The following is an 18,425-nucleotide window of genomic DNA, read 5'->3' as shown; positions in this document are numbered from 1 at the left end:
TCCCTCAGTGTATGATGATGAGCTGACGGCTACACTCTTGCCCCTCGGTGTCCCTTTCCCCCCTAGGTGTACGGTGCCGCTATCCAGTTCTACGAGCCCTTCCCGCGAGAGCTCCTCTCCGAACGGCAGTGCCTGTGGCTGAACCTGCTCACGGTGGTCGACCGGCGCCCCATCACCAGCAAGTCCGTGCAGACCCGAAAGAGCATCTGTGTCCTGTCTCACTGGCCCTTCTTTGACGTATTCTGCAAGTTCCTCACTTTCCTCTACCGGTACAGCATCTCGGGCCCCCACATTCTTCCGCTTGAGGCGTAAGTAGCCGTATTGTGAGATGGAGCCCTCCTGATCCTTCCCTTCCACTGCTTTGGTGGTGGACACGGGAATAAACAGCTTTCACTTTGGGTCTGATCAGGGCAGCCATGATAGAATTCTGCCTCCTCTGGCTTCACTCACAGTCCAGGTCATAACTGAAAAAGCCCAGGGCTTCTCCTCCAACGTAGGATTATCCAACTCTCTTGCCCCAGAGGGACAGACCAGATCCAATGGGATGAAACTAATTCAAAAGAAATCTCCTCTAAACCTCCGGAAGAAGTTCCTGACAGTCAGGGCGGTTCCTCAGTGGAACAGGCTTCCTCGGGAGGTGGTGGGTTCTCCATCTTTGGAGATTTTTAAACAGAGGCTGAATCTGACGGAGAGGCTGATTCTGTGAAGGCTCAAGGGGGTGGCAGGTTACAGTGGATGAGCGATAGGGTTGTGAGTGTCCTGCATAGTGCAAGGGTTGGACCAGATGACCCAGGAGGTCCCTTCCAACTCTATGATTTTTTGATGTTATGATTGACTTTTTCATTTTTCGCTTTTTAGACACATCTCCCACTTCATGCATAACGTTCCGTTCCCATCTCCGCAGAGGCCTCGGATTCTGGTTCAGGTAAGGACAAGGGGTCACCTGCAGCTGTTGGCTGGCTCTGATAGGCTGGGATGTGCCTGGGTGTGTGCATGCCTTCTTCCTGGTGCCTTCCTGGGCAGTTTTTATACACATAAAACTCTAGCTTGTGCTGATTGGATGTATGTCGGAATGGACAGTGGCCAATCTATGCCTCAGAACAGAGACTCCTTTTGAATGGAGTGTTTTTGAACTGGACATGGTTGGATAGAATCATAGAACCATAGAGTTGGAAGGGGCCACACAGGCCATCGAGTCCAACCCCCTGCTCAATGCAGGATCAGCCCAAAGCATCCTAAAGCATCCAAGAAAAGTGTGTGTCCAACCTTTGCTTGAAGACTGCCAGTGAGGGGGAGCTCCCCACCTCCTTAGGCAGCCTATTCCACTGCTGAACTACTCTGACTGTTAAAAATGTTTTCCTGATATCTAGCCTATATCGTTGTAGTTTAAACCCATTAAATCCCATTAAACCCATTAAATACAACAACAACAATAATAATAACAACAACAATAAAAAGACTGATTGCATTATTTCTCTATCCTACCAGATGTCTTCTTACGACAACTTGCTCTTATGCCAGCCTGTCTCTTCGCCGCTGCCACTGAGGTGAGAAGGGCTGTGAGGGGACAGGGCCTGAGGCAGGAGGGCCAGTGCTGGAACACACAGGCATCTTAAAAAGAACACATCTCTCTGGTGTGGGCCTGCTAGAGCGGCAGCAGTCAAACCGTTCTTTGTCTGCCCTTCCCCTACAGCGGAGCCAGCTTCCTGACCCTGTTGCAGACTCTGGGCCCCGAAAATGCGGTCGCCCTCCTCGTGGCAGTCCTCACAGAGCAGAAGTTACTCATCCATTCTTTGCAGCCGGACGTCTTGACCAGTGTAGGTGAAGCCCTGGTCTCGGTGAGTTTTGTTCTGTTGGCGAGGGGATGCTCACCTCCCTAGTTTGCTTGCCCTTCTCTTGGCTCATGAGAATGTAAGAAGAGTCCTGCTGGGTTAGACGAGGGGTCCATCTAGTCTAGCATCCTGTCTCTCACAGGGGCCTCAACTGGTTCCTCTGGAGAGCCAATAACAGCACAGAGACTGAGGACTCCCCCCCATAAGGACACAGGAGAGCCCTGCTGGGTCAGACCAGGGAGGGTCCCTCCAGTCCAGCCTCCTGCCTCACCCAGGGGCCAGCCAGTCCCTCTGCAGGGCCAGCAACAGGGCAGGGAGGCCGAGGCCTTCCCCTCATAAGGACGCAGGAGAGCCCTGCTGGGTCAGACCAGGGAGGGTCCCTCCAGTCCAGCCTCCTGCCTCACCCAGGGGCCGGCCAGTCCCTCTGCAACAGGGCAGGGAGGCCGAGGCCTTCCCCTCATAAGGACGCAGGAGAGCCCTGCTGGGTCAGACCAGGGAGGGTCCCTCCAGTCCAGCCTCCTGCCTCACCCAGGGGCCGGCCAGTCCCTCTGCAGGGCCAGCAACAGGGCAGGGAGGCCGAGGCCTTCCCCTCATAAGGACACAGGAGAGCCCTGCTGGGTCAGACCAGGGAGGGTCCCTCCAGTCCAGCCTCCTGCCTCACCCAGGGGCCGGCCAGTCCCTCTGCAGGGCCAGCAACAGGGCAGGGAGGCCGAGGCCTTCCCCTCATAAGGACGCAGGAGAGCCCTGCTGGGTCAGACCAGGGAGGGTCCCTCCAGTCCAGCCAGTGGCCAGCCAGTTCCCCTGGGGGGCCAGTAAGAGTCCTGTTAGAACTGTTCTCACAGAACAGTTCTATAAGGCTCTCTCAGCCCCATCTGCCTCACAGGGTGCCTGTTGTGGGGAGAGGAAAGGGAAGATGATTGTAAGCTGCATTGAGACTCCTTATAGTAGAGAAAAGTGGGATGTAAAAACCCCATCTTCTTCGTCAGGACCATGAGCTCAACAGCTTTGCACAGCTTATTGTAATCAGGATCCTCTTATGGGCTTTCCGTACCACTTAAATGCGTCTTGTTGATATTTATGTGATTCTTCTGTTATTTCTGGGGTTCTGCCTCTGTCTTCTTTCTCTGACTGAGCACCAGCCCTGGATCCCGTTCTCGGTGTATTCTTGCAGATAATTTTCCCCCTGCGTTGGCAGTGCCCGTATATCCCGCTGTGCCCCCTCACCCTGGCCGACGTCCTGTGCGCCCCGGTGCCCTTCATCGTGGGCCTCCACTCCAGCTACTTTGACCTTTACGACCCGCCTCATGATGTCATCTGTGTTGACCTGGACACCAACACTATCTTCCAGTGAGTCTCCCCTGCAGGTGGGACCTGGGGGTTGGCCACCTGTCCCCCTCTTCCTGCTTGGGGATCCCCTTCCTTGCTTGTAGTGTGTGTGTGTGTGGGGGGGTCAGGGTGAGGAAGTATCCCTGTATTGCGAAGTTATGAACCAATCGCTGGTGTCTTTCCAGAGAGGCACCGTTCCTCCAGGTACTTGCTAGGTGGATTTATGGGGGCTTTTCGCACGCCTTCAAAATCGCACAATGGTTGCCAATTGAAAACGCTACTGATTTGCCGTTATGCACAACGTCGTTGACAATCTGCCGCACACCTGAAACCGATCTGCAAAAAGCGCTTCCTTGTAGCGCTTTCAAGGAAATCCCCAAAAGTGGATTCACCCTCCGGAAAGCGATACACTCCTGCAACCAATCTGCAACACTAGCGAAAAAGACCTGTGCATTAACATTGTTGCGGTTTCTACAAAGTCCCTCCCCCTGGCTCTCTCCTCTGATCTTCCGGCGAAGCGATCGCCATTTTTTTTTCTCCGAGCGAGCGGGGATAAACGCACCAGCGAGCCTCTTTCTGTTTAGAGGCTTCCCCGGCTTCAGTCCCTCCCCAGAGTCACTAAGCATAAAGAACAGAAAAGCCCGTTTGCTGATGTATTTTCTCTTTATTTTTTACACATTCATTCAGCCGAAAATCGGGCCCGTGAGAGGGGGGGGGGGATTTTTTTTTTTCACTCGGAGGGAGTGTGGCAACGATCAAACGACAGCTCAAACACACCAGGCAGCTGGATGGGTCTCTCCGTTGCAACGAATCAACACAGATTCGTTGCAATGGGTCTGTTTTGTTTTTTTTTTTTAACTTTCTTAAAGGGAAAGGGGCTGTTTGGGAGCATGCTAACGGCTGCCCATTGGCTGCTTGACGGCCAGGGGCGGGACGAGCTTGGCAATAGCGCTTCCTTTCTAGTGATTTTTGCCGAGACCGGAAGCCTGTGGGAAACGCTACAAAACGCAACTGGATTCCACTACAAAGGCAGGTATGCATAACGACGAATTCCACTATTTTAAATGGCGATTTTTCATTCAGCAACCAATTTGCTACAAAGATCCCGGTGCGGAAAGCCCCATGGTCTCAGATAAAGCTGCTTTCTCCTGAATCTGCCCATCAAGTTCAGCATTGTCGACTCAGACTGGCAGCAATTCTCTGGAGTTTTTCAGGCTGAGGTCTTTCTCATCACCTACTGCCAGATCTTTTTAACTGGTTAACTAGAGATGATGGGGATTGAACCGGGGACCTTCTGCAGGCCAAGCAGAGGCTCTTCCACTGAGCCACAGCCCCTATTGAGGCTAGCTACAGCTGTCCAGGGTCTCAAGCGGTGGAGGTCTTTCCCATCACCTACAGCCTGGTCCTTTTAGCTGGAGATGCTGGGGATTGAACCTGGGACCTTCTGCGTGCTGAGCAGAGGCTCTTCCACTGAGCCACGGCCCCTATCCGGTCTGACTGTGGCTCTCCAGGCTGAGCTACTCTACGACAAAATATTTTTCCTACAATCTAGCCAGTGCCTTTCTGCCTGTAATTTAAACTCTCTCCTCTGCTGCCTACGCTGGCTCTCTGACTACATTTACTTGGGAGCAAGTCCTGTTGAGTTCAGCAGGACGCCCAAGCTCACGTACGTCGGATCCAGCGTCAAGGCCTCGCCTCTGGGACCTGCCCCCCCCCCGGTGTGACCCTCCTGCAGGGGTCGCCATCTGCTTGGAAGAATCGCGGGGAGCCTCTGCCTGTGGGGGAGGGGAGGGGGCAGGGGTGGGCGTGTCAGGCGGGGGGTATTTGCAGGAGGCACTAACCGTACGGGCAGTTTTCCTCTGCACACAGGAGTGAGGAACGGAAGCTGCTGTCCCCGCGCTCCCTTCCCCGGAAACCTTGCAAGGTGTTGCTGGCGTCGCTGCACTCCCAGTACCAGCAGCTGGATGAAAGTGAGTAAAAAGGAGATCAGACCTGCCTCGACCAGGGCCAGGGCTTTGTCCGCCCTGACCCCGGCCTGGTGGAACGCTCAGCCAAACAAGATCCGGTCCTGCAGGGCCTTTGAGCGTTCTGCAGGGATTGCAAAACAGAGCTGTTCAGCAGGGCCTCTGGTTGAGGCCGCCGGCCTGTCCGTCCGACTCCACCAAGCTAAAACTCCCATGAGGGCTATTTTGTATGATCCTGTCCCTCTCCTGTTTTCCAGCATGGTGCAGTGGTTAAGAGCGCCTGCTTCTAATCTGGTGAGCCAGGTTTGGTTCCCCCATTCCTCCGCATGCAGCCAGCTAGCTGGGTGACCTTGGGCTAGTCACACTCCTGATAGAGCTGTTCTGACCGAGCAGTGATCTCAGGGTTGTCTCAGCCTCACCCACCTCACAGGGTGTCTGTCGCGGGGAGAGGAAAGGGAAGGCGATCGTAAGGCGCTTTGAGACTATTTTGGGCAGTGCAAAGGGAGGTATTAAAACCAGCTCTTCTTCTTTGTGTTATGGACAATTTTAATATGTCATTTTGTGTTTTAGTGTCTTAAGTCTAGTTTCAATCAATGTAAATTTTATTTGTATTTCTGGAATTTTACGCGTGTGTTCTATCTTAGCGTCATCCGCCTTGGCTTTCTGAAGATAGGGCGGAATATAAATTTCAAAATGAATAGAAAGGAACAGGGGAGAAATCGGATGGGTAAGGTGTGTGTGGGGGGGGTTACAGGAGCAGATTTTAGAGCTACAGGCTATGGTGTCTTAAAACAGGAGAATGCAGAGCTGGAAAACAGTACAGAAGAGGGCGACCAAGATGAGGAGGAGGCTGGGGCACCTTCCCTGTTTGAAGAGTCAGGGACTTTACACTTTTGGAGATTAGATAGACTCATGGGGGGAAAGTCTGTCAGTGGATACTAGCGATAGGGGCTGAGGGGAACCTTCACATTCAGCGGTACTAAGCCTCTGAATCCCAGGGTCAGAAGGCAACATTAGGGGAAGGCCTCAGGCCTCCAGAGGAACTGATTGGTCACTGTGTGAGGCAGGAGGCTGGACTGGATGGACCACTGGCCTGACCCAGCAGAGCTCTACTAATGAAAGGAAGGCCTCGGCCTCTCTGCCCTGTTGCTGGCCCTGCAGAGGAACTGGCCGGCTCCCCTGTGAGAGGCAGGATGAAAGGCAGACCCCTGGCAACCCTAGTCACAAGGGATACAACAATGGGATGTTTGTGATCTCTCTGCCTCAATCTCCTCTCTCTCTCTCCCTCCCTTCCTCCTTCTCTCTTAAGTGTACAATCGGCCGGTGGAGGAAGCGTCTCTGGAATTTCTGCTGACCGACTATGACGTCATCTACGGGCGACGGAAGCAGCTGGAACTGGACATCCAGGCCGCCTTCCTCCGGTTCATGGCCTGCCTCCTGAAGGGATACCGCACCTACCTCCGGCCCATCACCCAGGCCCCCTCCGAGAAGACCCGTGACTCCAGCAACCTCTTCTACCTCCAGGGTACGGCGGAGTGCTCTTTTCGCTGCGTGGTCAGTGACAGCCTCTGGAGAGCCCCCCTTCTCCTTCATGCAAGCGGGAGGGTACCCCTCTTGTCCGCCTCTCTGCATCGGAGTGGGGTGGGCCTTGAACTTCCCCGTTTGGAGCGGGAACAGTAGAGACTCTGCTTGGCATGCAGACGGCCCCAGGTTCGATCACCGGCATCTCTGGTGGAAAGGATTAGGTGGTAGGTGATGTGGAAGAGAAGTCCCCAGAGAAGTCAGATGGGCCTTTTCTATCTGACACGGGGCCAGTCAAGGAGCTGCCAGCGGAGATCTGGGCCCTGTTGGAGATAACAAACTTCCCAAGGGCCAGCAAAATGGCACTCCTTTCACCAAGCATATGGTTGAGGCCTATATAAGCACATAATTGCTTATGTCCCCCCCGCAGGGCCCTTCGCTCTGCGGGTGCAAACCTACTGGTGGTTCCGGGCCCTCAGGATGTTCGGCCCTGGCCCCAACCTGGTGGAATGAGCTCCCAGAAGAGCTAAGGGCCTGGCCGGAGTTAGCAGCTTTCCGCAGGGCCTGCAGGACGGAGCTCTTCCGCCAGGCATATGGTTGAGGCCAGGGCGGGCGGTCCCGACATTAGATCTGGGCTCTGGGTTCATCTGGGCTCCCTGGGTTCATCTGAATCTTTAAGTATTCATCTTTAAGTATTTGAAAGGTTGTCACTTGGAGGAGGGCAGGATGCTGTTTCTGTTGGCTGCAGAGGAGAGGACACGCAGTAATGGGTTTAAACTTCAAGTACAACGATATAGGCTAGATATCAGGAAAAAAAATTCACAGTCAGAGTAGTTCAGCAGTGGAATAGGCTGCCTAAGGAGGTGGTGAGCTCCCCCTCACTGGCAGTCTTCAAGCAAAGGTTGGATGCACACTTTTCTTGGATGCTTTAGGATGCTTTGGGCTGATCCTGCGTTGAGCAAGGGGCTGGACTAGATGGCCTGTGTGGCCCCTTCCAACTCTATGATTCTGTGATTCCATGAATGATCTGATTGCCTCACTCCCATATTAGCAACCTGATGTCCCTCGGCTAACGTGGGGCGGTTTGGGGGGCGGGGTTTAGTGGGGTTAGTTAGTGCTCGCCTGTTGCCTTACGTTGATAGTGCGGGTTGGTTTTAATGGTTTTAACTATGTGTTTTATTGCAATTTTTATTTTGTAAACCGCCGTGAGCCTAAGGGAATGAATGAATGAATGAATGAATGAATGAATGAATGAATGAATGAATGAATGAATGAATGAATGAATGAATGAATGAATATCAGCAGATCTGGCCTCCCTTCTCTCCTCTCTGCCTCCCCACCACCAGAATGGGGGCATGATTTGGAACAATAAACTGTTTACGCCCCTATCGGGATGGCCACACCTCTAAATGGAATTCCATGATGTCAGCGATGTGGCTTCAAAATCAGAGGGTCTATCAGTCATGCAGTTCAAAAATCCAGCATTCCTTGGTCTAGACCAGGGGTAGTCAAACTGCGGCCCTCCAGATGTTCATGGACTACAATTCCCAGGAGCCCCTGCCAGCATTCGCTGGCAGGGGCTCCTGGGAATTGTAGTCCATGGACATCTGGAGGGCCGCAGTTTGACTACCCCTGGTCTAGACAGATGATGGCGGACCGCCTCCGAACGCCCCTTGCCTGGCTGCTAGACAATCTTCAGATCTCCTGGTTCAACCACAAGCTCTGTACGATAAATAATAGGTAGACCCCTTTTAATGGCTCCTCCCCACGTCCTGTCTAGGCTTCCTGAAATCGAGAGACCGGGCCTACCACAAGTTCTACGGACAACTCTTGCGCACCCAGCTCTTTACGCAATTCATTGAGGAGTGCTCATTCGTCAGCGACCGGCATACCTCTCTGGAGTTCTTCGACTCGTGCGTTGAGAAGGTAATTGGGGAAGGGTCTCGGGAAGGGGGGCTGTGCCTGACGAGGGATAGAGCTGGCCACTGAGCAAGGTGGGGCGGGGACTTGCAACATCCTGGTCACAAGACTGAGATGGGATACACGCTTCCGGGTAGCAGTGGGTGCGAACGTGATCTTGGGGTACTTGTGGAACATAAGCTAAATAGGAGCAGACAGGGTGAAGATGGCAAATGCAGTCTTGGGCTGTATCAGCTGGGGCATCACATCAAAATTACAAGAGGTCACAGTCTCATTGTAGACCACTTTGGTCAGACCGTATCTGGAGTCCTGTGTGCAGTTCTGGAGGCGTCCCTTCAGAAAGGACGTGGACAGAATGGAGAGGGGGCAGAGGAGAGCGATGAAGAGGATCCAGGGCCTGGGGACCAAGCCCTGTGAGGAAAGGATGAGGGACTTGGGGATGTTCAGCCTGGAGAAGAGGAGGTGGAGAAGGGACATAGTGACTCTCTTGAAGTATTTGAAAGGCTGTCCCTTGGAGGAGGGTAGGGAAAGGTTCCTGTCGGCAGCAGAGGAGAGGACCTGCAGGAATGGGTTTAAACTACATATAGAAAGGTACCAGCTAGATATCAGGAAAAAATGTTCACAGTTAGAGTCGTTCAGCATTGGAATCAGTTGCTTAAGGAGGTGGGGAGCTCTCCCTCTCTGGCAGTCTTCAAGCAGCTGCTGGACAGATCCTTCTCATGGATGCTTGAGGCTGATCCTGCATTCAGCAGGGGGTGGGACTAGATGGCCTTTAGGGACCCTTCCCACTCTGGGATTCTAAGTCTAGTTCAGCAATGGAGTAGGCTGCCTAAGGAGGTGGGGAGCTCCCCCTCACTGCTGGTCTTCAAGCAGCAGTTGGACAGAGACTTATCCTGGATGCTTCAGGCTGATCCTGCGTTGAGCAGGGGGTTGGACTAGATGGCCTGCATGGCCCCTTCCAACTCTATGATCCTTTGATTCTGTGATTCTGTAAAAACACCGAGGAACACTGGGTTATAGTCCTAAAGTAAACGTTAGGTTTGTAACTTTACTTATATTTGTCGTAGATAAAATTGGAAGTCTTTCCTCTATATCTGTACCTTTCTCTTCCCCCCCCCCACTTTTTTCTCTCTTCCTTTGTCTTTAATCTTAAAAAAAGAAATCCAGTATTTGGGGGGGGGGCATGGGCTTGCAAAGTTGTTACATTAGGAATCTTCAGGAGGAAGCGAGTGTGAAACCCTGTCCTCAATGTTTAACGCAGGGGTAGTTAAACTGCGGCCCTCCAGATGTCCATGGACTACAATTTCCAGGAGCCCCTGCCAGCGAATGCTGGCAGGGACTCCTGGGAATTGTAGTCCATGGACATCTGGAGGGCCGCAGTTTGACTACCCCTGGTGTGACGTTTACACCCGTGATTCCCAGTGGGCGCTACCGCCCCCTGGTGGCTGCTGTGGCGATGGGCCACAGGTGCATTTGGGGGCGATGAATAACTATTAAAATAAAAAAAAATGATTTCCAGGGCGCTGAGTAATATTTTTTCTGGAAAGGGGGGCGGTAGGCCAGATAAGTTTGGGAACCACTGGTTTATGCTTTGAGACTCCTTCGGGTACGGAAAGGCGGAGTACAAAAAATCAGCTCTTCTTCCTCTTCTTGGAATCTGCAGCTGCCTTTTCCAGCCAGAATAGAGGTCCGGTGGGCAGTGCCGCTCCTGGGTCCCCCCCCCCTCGGTCTCTGTGCGGCATCTCCGTATTGTCCCCCCTCAGGTGCAGGTGGATCTTGAGAAGCCGGAAGAATCTCCCCTGATGGAATTGGACGACTCCCATGGCAGTGAGCACACGGTATTCATCATGCCCCCTGAGGAGCCGACTGCGCCCGACGGGTCCGAATTGCCCCCACGGTACAAGTGAGTCACGTCTCCATCGCACTCTCTGCAGCTCTCTGCTCCCCAGTCCAGCAGCTCTCCAGCACCGGTTTTCTAGAATCTTAGAATCATAGAGTTGGAAGGGACCTCCTGGGTCATCTAGTCCAACCCCCTGCACTATGCAGGACACTCCCAACCCTCTCGCTCCTCCACTGTCACCTGCCACCCCCTTGAACCTTCCCAGAATCAGCCTCTCCATCAGATGGCTCTCCAGGCTCTGTTTAAAAATCTCCACAGATGGAGAACCCACCACCTCCGGAGAAGACCTGTTCCACTGAGGAACCATTCTGACTGTCAGGAACGTCTTCCGGATGTTTAGACGTAATTTAGAATCCTAGAATCATATGGTTGAAAGTAACCTCCTGGGTCGTCTAGCCAACCCGCTGCACTAAGCAGGACACTCACATCCCTCTCGCTCATCCGCTGTAACCTGCCACCCCCTTGAGCCTTCACAGAATCAGCCTCTCCGTCAGATGGCTCTCCAGCCACTGTTTAAAAATCTCCAAAGATGGAGAACCCACCACCTCCCGAGGAAGCCTGTTTCACTGAGAAACCACTCTGACTGTCAGGAACTTCTTCCGGATGTTTAGATGGAATTTCTTTTGCACTAATTTCATCCCATTGGATCTGGTCCGTCCCTCCGGGGCAAGAGAGAACAACTCTGCTCCATCCTCTATACGGCGCCCTTTTAAATTCTTGAAGATGGTTATCAGATCCCCTCTCAGTCGTCTCCTCTCCGGGCTAAGCTCCCCCAGCCTTTCTTCATACGTCTTGGTCTCTAGTTCCCGTAAAAAGGGGACAATCTCTACGAGACGTTCTGTAACAGTAGGCCTGATGACCCAGGCAAACCCAGTCTGCTCGGGTATCAGGAGTGAAGTAGGGTGAGCCCTGTTTTGCCCTTGGAGGAGAGACCACCAAGCAAATCCAGGGCTGGTACACAGAGGCAGGCAATGGCCAGCCACATCTGAAGTCTCTTGCCTTGGACTCCCTCCCGGATCGCCTTAAGTCGGCTTCAACAGCTTGGCCCTACCCCCCCACCACCACCACCACTCCTGCCTAGACTGAAGGGATGGCCTCAGATCTCAGAAACTAAGCAGAGTCAGTCCTGGCTAGTGCTGGAGAGCCAGTGTGGCGTAGTGGTTAAGAGCTGTGGCCTCTGATCTGGAGAAGAGGGTTTGATGTGGCTGGTGCTGTATTCTCCAGATGCCCCACATTGATCACCCCTCAGGCCTTGAGCAACTTCTGTTTATGCCGCCTGCAAAATCGGAGAGTTGGGAAGGGGACCTTGCAAATACGGGGGTGGGGGTCTTCTGAAGAGGGAGGGCTCCTGGAGTTCTTGCCCTGCTGGTGGACCTCCTGATGTCACCTGGGTCTTGGCCACTGTGTGACCCAGAGTGTTGGACTGGGTGGGCCATTAGCCTGATCCAATATGGCTTCTCTTATGCTCTTACGGCCTTCCTCTCCCTCAGGTACGACGTTTTCCCCGTGCTCCAGGCCAAGCTTTTTGAGCGCCCCCAGGACCAGCTGATGCCCTCGCTCTGCCAAGCTCGGAGCAGCGCCCCCAGCAGCCCAGCACCCCGCAGGACCAAACAGGTAAAAGGGCCTGTGCAGGAGCACAAGAAGGGGGTATCGTTGCTGGGTGGGGGAACCAAAGGGTGGCTTTTTAGCTGGTTCTTCCCAGGTCCTGCATGTTGGGTCCTCTTAGACCCCTTCCGCTAGCTGTCTGTGGTGCTACGTGCAAATGACATCTGACCCAGTGGGATTAAGGGCACAGTGCAAATGTATTTATTTAATTAACTAGGGTCCAAGCCAGTTGCATTCAGGGATAATACAATGGGTGCTAGATTAGGGGGGTGGAGTGGAAGAACTCTGGGATGGCCTCCCCCTCTCCCATGGGCCTGGAAAGGCTGCAGGCAGCTGTCAGGGAACTCACCGGCAAGGGCAGCTCTCATGTGGCAGGGATCTGCAGCTTCCAGCATGCTGGCAGGGGCTCATGAGAATTGTAGTCCAGGGCCACCTGGAGAGCTGCAGTTTGGTCACACCTGGTCTATACAATAGATCAAAGACACAGCAAAAAGTGAGATAACACACACCAGCAAAAGAATGCATCTTTCCCAGACCGGAGCTATGAAGCCCCCTCCCCACAGAGAGCCTGTTTGGGGTAGTGGTTACGAGTGCAGACTTCTAATCTGGCATGTCGGATTCAATTCTGCACTCCCCCACATGCAGCCAGCTGGGTGACCTTGGGCTCGCCACAGCACTGATAAAACTGTTCTGACCGAGCAGGAATCTCAGGGCTCTCTCAGCCTCCCCTCCCTTACAGGGTGTCTATTGTGGGGAGAGGAAAGGGAAGGTGACTGTAAGCCGCTTTGAGACTCCTTCGGGTAGAGAAAAGCGGCATATAAAAACCAAATCTTCTTCTTCTTCTTCTTCTGAAACCACAACGGGACGCTATCTTAGCCGAACCTGACATACCCACCAGATGAGTTTCTTTGGTCGATGGGACCTTCAAGGTGGCCTCCTCCCTTGATCTTAATTCCCAGGTTGGATTACATGGGAGAAAACAGTCCTTCAGTTACCCTGGTCCAAAGCTTTGTATTACTTTAAAGAGCAAAAACAACATCTCGAGTTGTGATCCGGAGTAGATCAGTAGGCAGTATAATTGGGGGAATCACGTGATCCCAGGAAATGGCCTCCACCGCAGCATCCTGCACTGGCTGCAGCTCCTGGACACTCTTCAAGGGTAGCCCCAAGTAGAGTGCATTACAGTAGTCTAGTCTCAAAATAACTAAAGCGGTGACCACTGTGGCTAAATCCCTTCCCTGCTCACGCCATGGGTAGAAGGTAACGGGCCAGAGCGAGGGGAGCCTCGTGGTGGACCAGGAATGAGATCAGATGTCTTCATCCCCAGGAAATGAAGGTAGCCCAGCGGGTGGCCCAGAAGTATTCGTCGGTGCCGGACATGTGGGCCAAATGCCTTCTGGGGCACTGCTACGGCCTGTGGTTCATTGCTCTGCCCACCTACGTGCGTGCTGCACCCTCCAAGGTGCGGGCCCTGCAGACGGCCTACGAGGTCCTCAAGCAGATGGAGACCAAGAAGGTGGTGCTGCCAGACGAGGTAATGGGCCCTCGACATTACCTCTTTGTCCAGGCCTCACCCCATGCTTTAATCCTCCCTGTCCTTCGAGATGAAGTGTGGGGTGGCCCATAGAGCTGCAGGTTGCGACTCCGGGTTTGAATCCCTGCTTCTACCATGGCAGGTTGCTGGGGGACCTTGTGTCCTTTGCAAACTCTTGGTCTGGCCTGCCTCACAGGGTTGTTGTGTGATATGGCCACGCGATACGGCCGATTGCTCAGGAAGAGTGTATGTTGATAAATGCTCAGTGGGAAGAATGAAATGGGAAAGCGGTATAAAAATCTAAATAAATAAATCCAGAGGCGGGACCTGGTGTCCCCTGGAATTATAGATCATCCCCAGACTAAAGTAACTAGTTCCCCAGGAGAAAAGGGCCATTTTGGCTGGTGGACTCCATAGCATTATACTTCACTGAGGTCTGTTCCTGGCCACAGTCCTGCCCACTCCCAGCTCCACCCCCAAAGTCTCCTGGGATTTCCCAACCCACAGATGGCAAGCCTAAATGGAAGCCACGCTGACTTGTGGTGAAATCCTTGAGTTTTTTTTACTGTTGAGCCAAAGGGGTGTCATGGTTAAGAGAGGTGGCCTCCAATCTGGGGAGCCGGGTTTGCTTCCCTGCTCTTTCACATGCAGCCAGCTGGGTGACCTTGGGCAAGTCACAGTCCTCTAAGAGCTGCTCTTGCAGAGCAGGAATATCGGGGCTCCCTCACAGGGTGTCTGTTGTGGGGAGAGGAAAGGGAAGGTGATTGGAAGCCGCTTTGAGGCTCCTTTGGGTAGAGAAAAGTGGCATAGAAGAACCAACTCTTCTTCTTCTTCAGTAATCTCAGGGCTCTCTCAGCCTCACCTCCCTCACAGGGTGTCTGTTGTGGGGAGAGGAAAGGGAAGGTGACTATAAGCCTCTTTAAGACTCCTTCTGGTAGAGAAAAGCAGGGTATAGAAGCATAAAAGGTAACAGCTCAGAGCAAGGCTAGCCTCATGGTGGAACAGGAATTAAATCAGATGATCTATCTTATCCCACCAACTCTTCTTCCAATTTGGAAGTGAGTGTCCAAAAAAGGAAGGGGAGAAGAAGGGAAGGTGAATGTAAGCCGCTTTGAGACTCCTTCCGATATTGCAAAGTGGGTGCCCTTTAGAAGTGGGTGCCCAAAAAATTCAGTCAATTGAGAAGCGAATTCTAGATTAGACAGACCTTGCTAGTTTCCTTCAGATCCCGTGACCCTCATGGCATGACAATACCCAGGGTTTCTGGTGTGGAGGGGAAACGGGTTTCCTGACTTGAATGGACCGGGGTTCTGCCAACCCTTTCATCCCTCCCCCTGCCCTGCCTCCAGGTTTGCTACCGGATCCTGATGCAGCTGTGTGGGCAGTACGGCGAGCCCGTCCTCTCGGTGCGGGTCTTGCTGGAGATGAAACGAGCCGGCATCGTGCCCAACACCATAACCTATGGTTACTACAACAAGGCAAGTCAGCACTCAGTGTTTGCTCGGAAAGGAACCAGCTGGATTCCTGCGGAACGCCCTCTGATTGCCCCCCCCATGGTCTCAAGAACCTTTCTGGACACATAGAACCATAGAATCATAGAGTTGGGTGGGACCTCCTGGGTCATCTAGTCCAACCCCCTGCACTATGCAGGACACTCACAGCCCAATAGTTCATCCACTGTCACCTGCCACCCCCTTGAACCTTCACAGAAGCAGCCTCTCCGTCAGATGACTATATAGAATAATAGAATCATAGAGTTGGAAGGGACTTCCTGGGTCATCTAGACCAACCCCCTGCACTATACAGGACACTCCCAACCCTATCGCTCATCCACTGTCACCGGCCACCCCCTTGAGCCTTCACAGAATCAGCCTCTCCGTCAGATGACTATATAGAATAATAGAATCATAGAGTTGGAAGGGACTTCCTGGGTCATCTAGACCAACCCCCTGCACTATACAGGACACTCCCAACCCTATCGCTCATCCACTGTCACCGGCCACCCCCTTGAGCCTTCACAGAATCAGCCTCTCCGTCAGATGACTATATAGAATAATAGAATCATAGAGTTGGAAGGGACCTCCTGGGTCATCTAGTCCAACCCCCTGCAATATGCAGGACACTCTCAACCCTATCACTCATCCACTGTCACCTGCCACCCCCTTGAGCCTTCACAGAATCAGCCTCTCCGTCAGATGACTATCTAGAATAATAGAATAACAGAGTTGGAAGGGACCTCCTGGGTCATCTAGTCCAACCCCCTGCACTATGCAGGACACTCCCAACCGTATCGCTCATCCACTGTCACCGGCCACCCCCTTGAGCCTTCACAGAATCAGCCTCTCCGTCAGATGACTATATAGAATAATAGAATCAGAGAGTTGGAAGGGACCTCCTGGGTCATCTAGACCAACCCCCTGTACTATGCAGGACGCTCACATCCCTATCGCTCATCCACTGTCACCGGCCACCCCCTTGAGCCTTCACAGAATCAGCCTCTCCGTCTTCATGCTCTTTGCTGCTGCCACAGACAGACTAACCTGGCTGCCCGCCTTAAAATAAATAAATGATCATAAACAGCTTCAACCGGGCATGCTCAGAGCTTGAGCTGTATCCGTGCGCTCCAAAAAACCCCAAAAGACCAGAGTTCTGCCAGCGGCCGTTTTTCATTAAAAATTGTACCCGCCCCTTTGGCCCCCAAGAAATCTCCTTAATACTTGTTGTCGTTCCCTCCTGATTTGCACAACAGCTTTTTACTTCTCGCGGAAAAATAGGCATTTTGCTTGGAAGATCTCCCGATGGTACAAACTGAGCTTTAAAGAGAACAGTATTTAAATGGCCTTCTATTTTTTTTGGCAATAACTTTGTTTTGGCCAAGGGACCAAGCCCTATGAAGATAGGTTGGGGGACTTGGGAATGTTCAGCCTGGAGAAAAGGAGGTTGAGAGGGGACATGATAGCCCTCTTTAAGTATTTGAAAGGTTGTCACTTGGAGGAGGGCAGGATGCTGTTTCTGCTGGCTGCAGAGGAGAGGACACACAGTAATGGGTTTAAACTTCAAGTACAACGATATAGGTTAGATATCAGGAAAAAAAATTTCACAGTCAGAGTAGTTCAGCAGTGGAATAGGCTGCCTAAGGAGGTGGTGAGCTCCCCCTCACTGGCAGTCTTCAAGCAAAGGTTGGATACACACTTTTCTTGGATGCTTTAGGATGCTTAGGGCTGATCCTGCGTAGAGCAGGGGGTTGGACTAGATGGCCTGTATGTCCCCTTCCAACTCTATGATTCTATGATTCTATGATCCTGCGTTGAGCAGGGGGTTGGACTAGATGGCCTGTATGGCCCCTTCCAACTCTATGATTCTATGATTCTATGATCCTGCATTGAGCAGGGGGTTGGACTAGATGGCCTGTATGTCCCCTTCCAACTCTATGATTCTATGATTCTATGATCCTGCATTGAGCAGGGGGTGGGACTAGATGGCCTGTATGTCCCCTTCCAACTCTATGATTCTATGATTCTATGCTTGTGTGTGTGTGTCTGTTTGTATAAGAGTTCTATTCCTGCAATATTCTCTCTTCCCCCATCCTTCAGGCCATTTTGGAGAGCAAGTGGCCCTCGAGTACTCAGGGGGGCCGTCTCCGCTGGGCCAAACTGCGCAACGTCGTGCTGGGGGCGGCCCAGTTCCGGCAGCCTTTGCGCCTTCGCCAGAGGGACGCGGACGTGCAGAGCATCAGCATCCAGTCGGGTACGAGGGAAGGGCCGACTTCTAACGTGATCAACGGGAGCTATCGAGAAATCATCTTGCGCGTCTAAGTTGGGTGGATTCCACAGCTGTGATGAAGCACTGACTGGGAGACAGGCCGGAGGTGGTCAAGGGGGTTTGCAAGAATTTTGAAGAAGGGTGGCGTATGTTATGAATATGAATATATATGTTATGAATATATATGCTTTAGGATGCTTAGGGCTGATCCTGCGTTGAGCAGGGGGTTGGACTAGATGGCCTGTATGGCCCCTTCCAACTCTATGATTCTATGATCCTGCGTTGAGCAGGGGGTTGGACTAGATGGCCTGTGTGGCCCCTTCCAACTCTATGATTCTATGATCCTGCGTTGAGCAGGGGGTTGGACTAGATGGCCTGTATGGCCCCTTCCAACTCTATGATTCTATGATCCTGCGTTGAGCAGGGGGTTGGACTAGATGGCCTGTATGGCCCCTTCCAACTCTATGATTCTATGATCCTGCGTTGAGCAGGGGGTTGGACTAGATGGCCTGTATGGCCCCTTCCAACTCTATGATTCTATGATCCTGCGTTGAGCAGGGGGTTGGACTAGATGGCCTGTATGGCCCCTTCCAACTCTATGATTCTATGATCCTGCGTTGAGCAGGGGGTTGGACTAGATGGCCTGTATGGCCCCTTCCAACTCTATGATTCTATGATCCTGCGTTGAGCAGGGGGTTGGACTAGATGGCCTGTATGGCCCCTTCCAACTCTATGATTCTATGATTCTATGATAATAATAATTTAAAAATATTTCTATCCCACCCTTCTGGATCATTCAGGGTGGGTAAGAACAGTTAAAGCAGCGAACAGGGTTAAAATTTAAAAAACAAATCACAATTATCATACCGCATAAAAAGTGACTGATACTTCCAATAACATGCCAGCCCTCTGATTGGCCCTCACGGGGGAGGGTTCTCCCCAGTGAGGGCCACTCAGAGGGGCTGGCATGGCATTGAGAAATGCCAGGGATCTCTGATTGGCCCTCAGTCAGGAAGTGCCGGGGTCTCTGATTGGTGCCCTCCGCTGGCTCTCTGTTGACT

General features: G+C 52.6%; 1 protein-coding gene across 1 annotated transcript in view; it reads left to right on the top strand.

Annotated features, from left to right (window-relative positions):
* The window catches only part of DENND4B (DENN domain containing 4B), a 78,318-nt gene that overhangs the window by 45,726 nt on the left and 14,167 nt on the right, over positions 1 to 18,425 (top strand). Inside the window, exons 6-18 of the mRNA XM_077321330.1 lie at positions 67 to 308; positions 859 to 925; positions 1,489 to 1,547; positions 1,694 to 1,838; positions 3,004 to 3,179; positions 5,028 to 5,128; positions 6,432 to 6,647; positions 8,424 to 8,569; positions 10,327 to 10,466; positions 11,954 to 12,077; positions 13,396 to 13,602; positions 14,952 to 15,080; positions 17,196 to 17,349. Of these exons, the coding sequence (XP_077177445.1) occupies positions 67 to 308; positions 859 to 925; positions 1,489 to 1,547; positions 1,694 to 1,838; positions 3,004 to 3,179; positions 5,028 to 5,128; positions 6,432 to 6,647; positions 8,424 to 8,569; positions 10,327 to 10,466; positions 11,954 to 12,077; positions 13,396 to 13,602; positions 14,952 to 15,080; positions 17,196 to 17,349 (1,906 nt within the window). The remainder of the gene's footprint in view (positions 1 to 66; positions 309 to 858; positions 926 to 1,488; positions 1,548 to 1,693; positions 1,839 to 3,003; positions 3,180 to 5,027; positions 5,129 to 6,431; positions 6,648 to 8,423; positions 8,570 to 10,326; positions 10,467 to 11,953; positions 12,078 to 13,395; positions 13,603 to 14,951; positions 15,081 to 17,195; positions 17,350 to 18,425) is intronic.

This window comes from Paroedura picta, chromosome 1 (genome assembly GCF_049243985.1).
Source record: "Paroedura picta isolate Pp20150507F chromosome 1, Ppicta_v3.0, whole genome shotgun sequence".
Lineage (NCBI taxonomy): Eukaryota > Metazoa > Chordata > Lepidosauria > Squamata > Gekkonidae > Paroedura > Paroedura picta.
The sequence above is the reverse complement of the archived record's forward strand: the minus strand, read 5'-3'. Positions and strand labels throughout refer to the sequence as shown.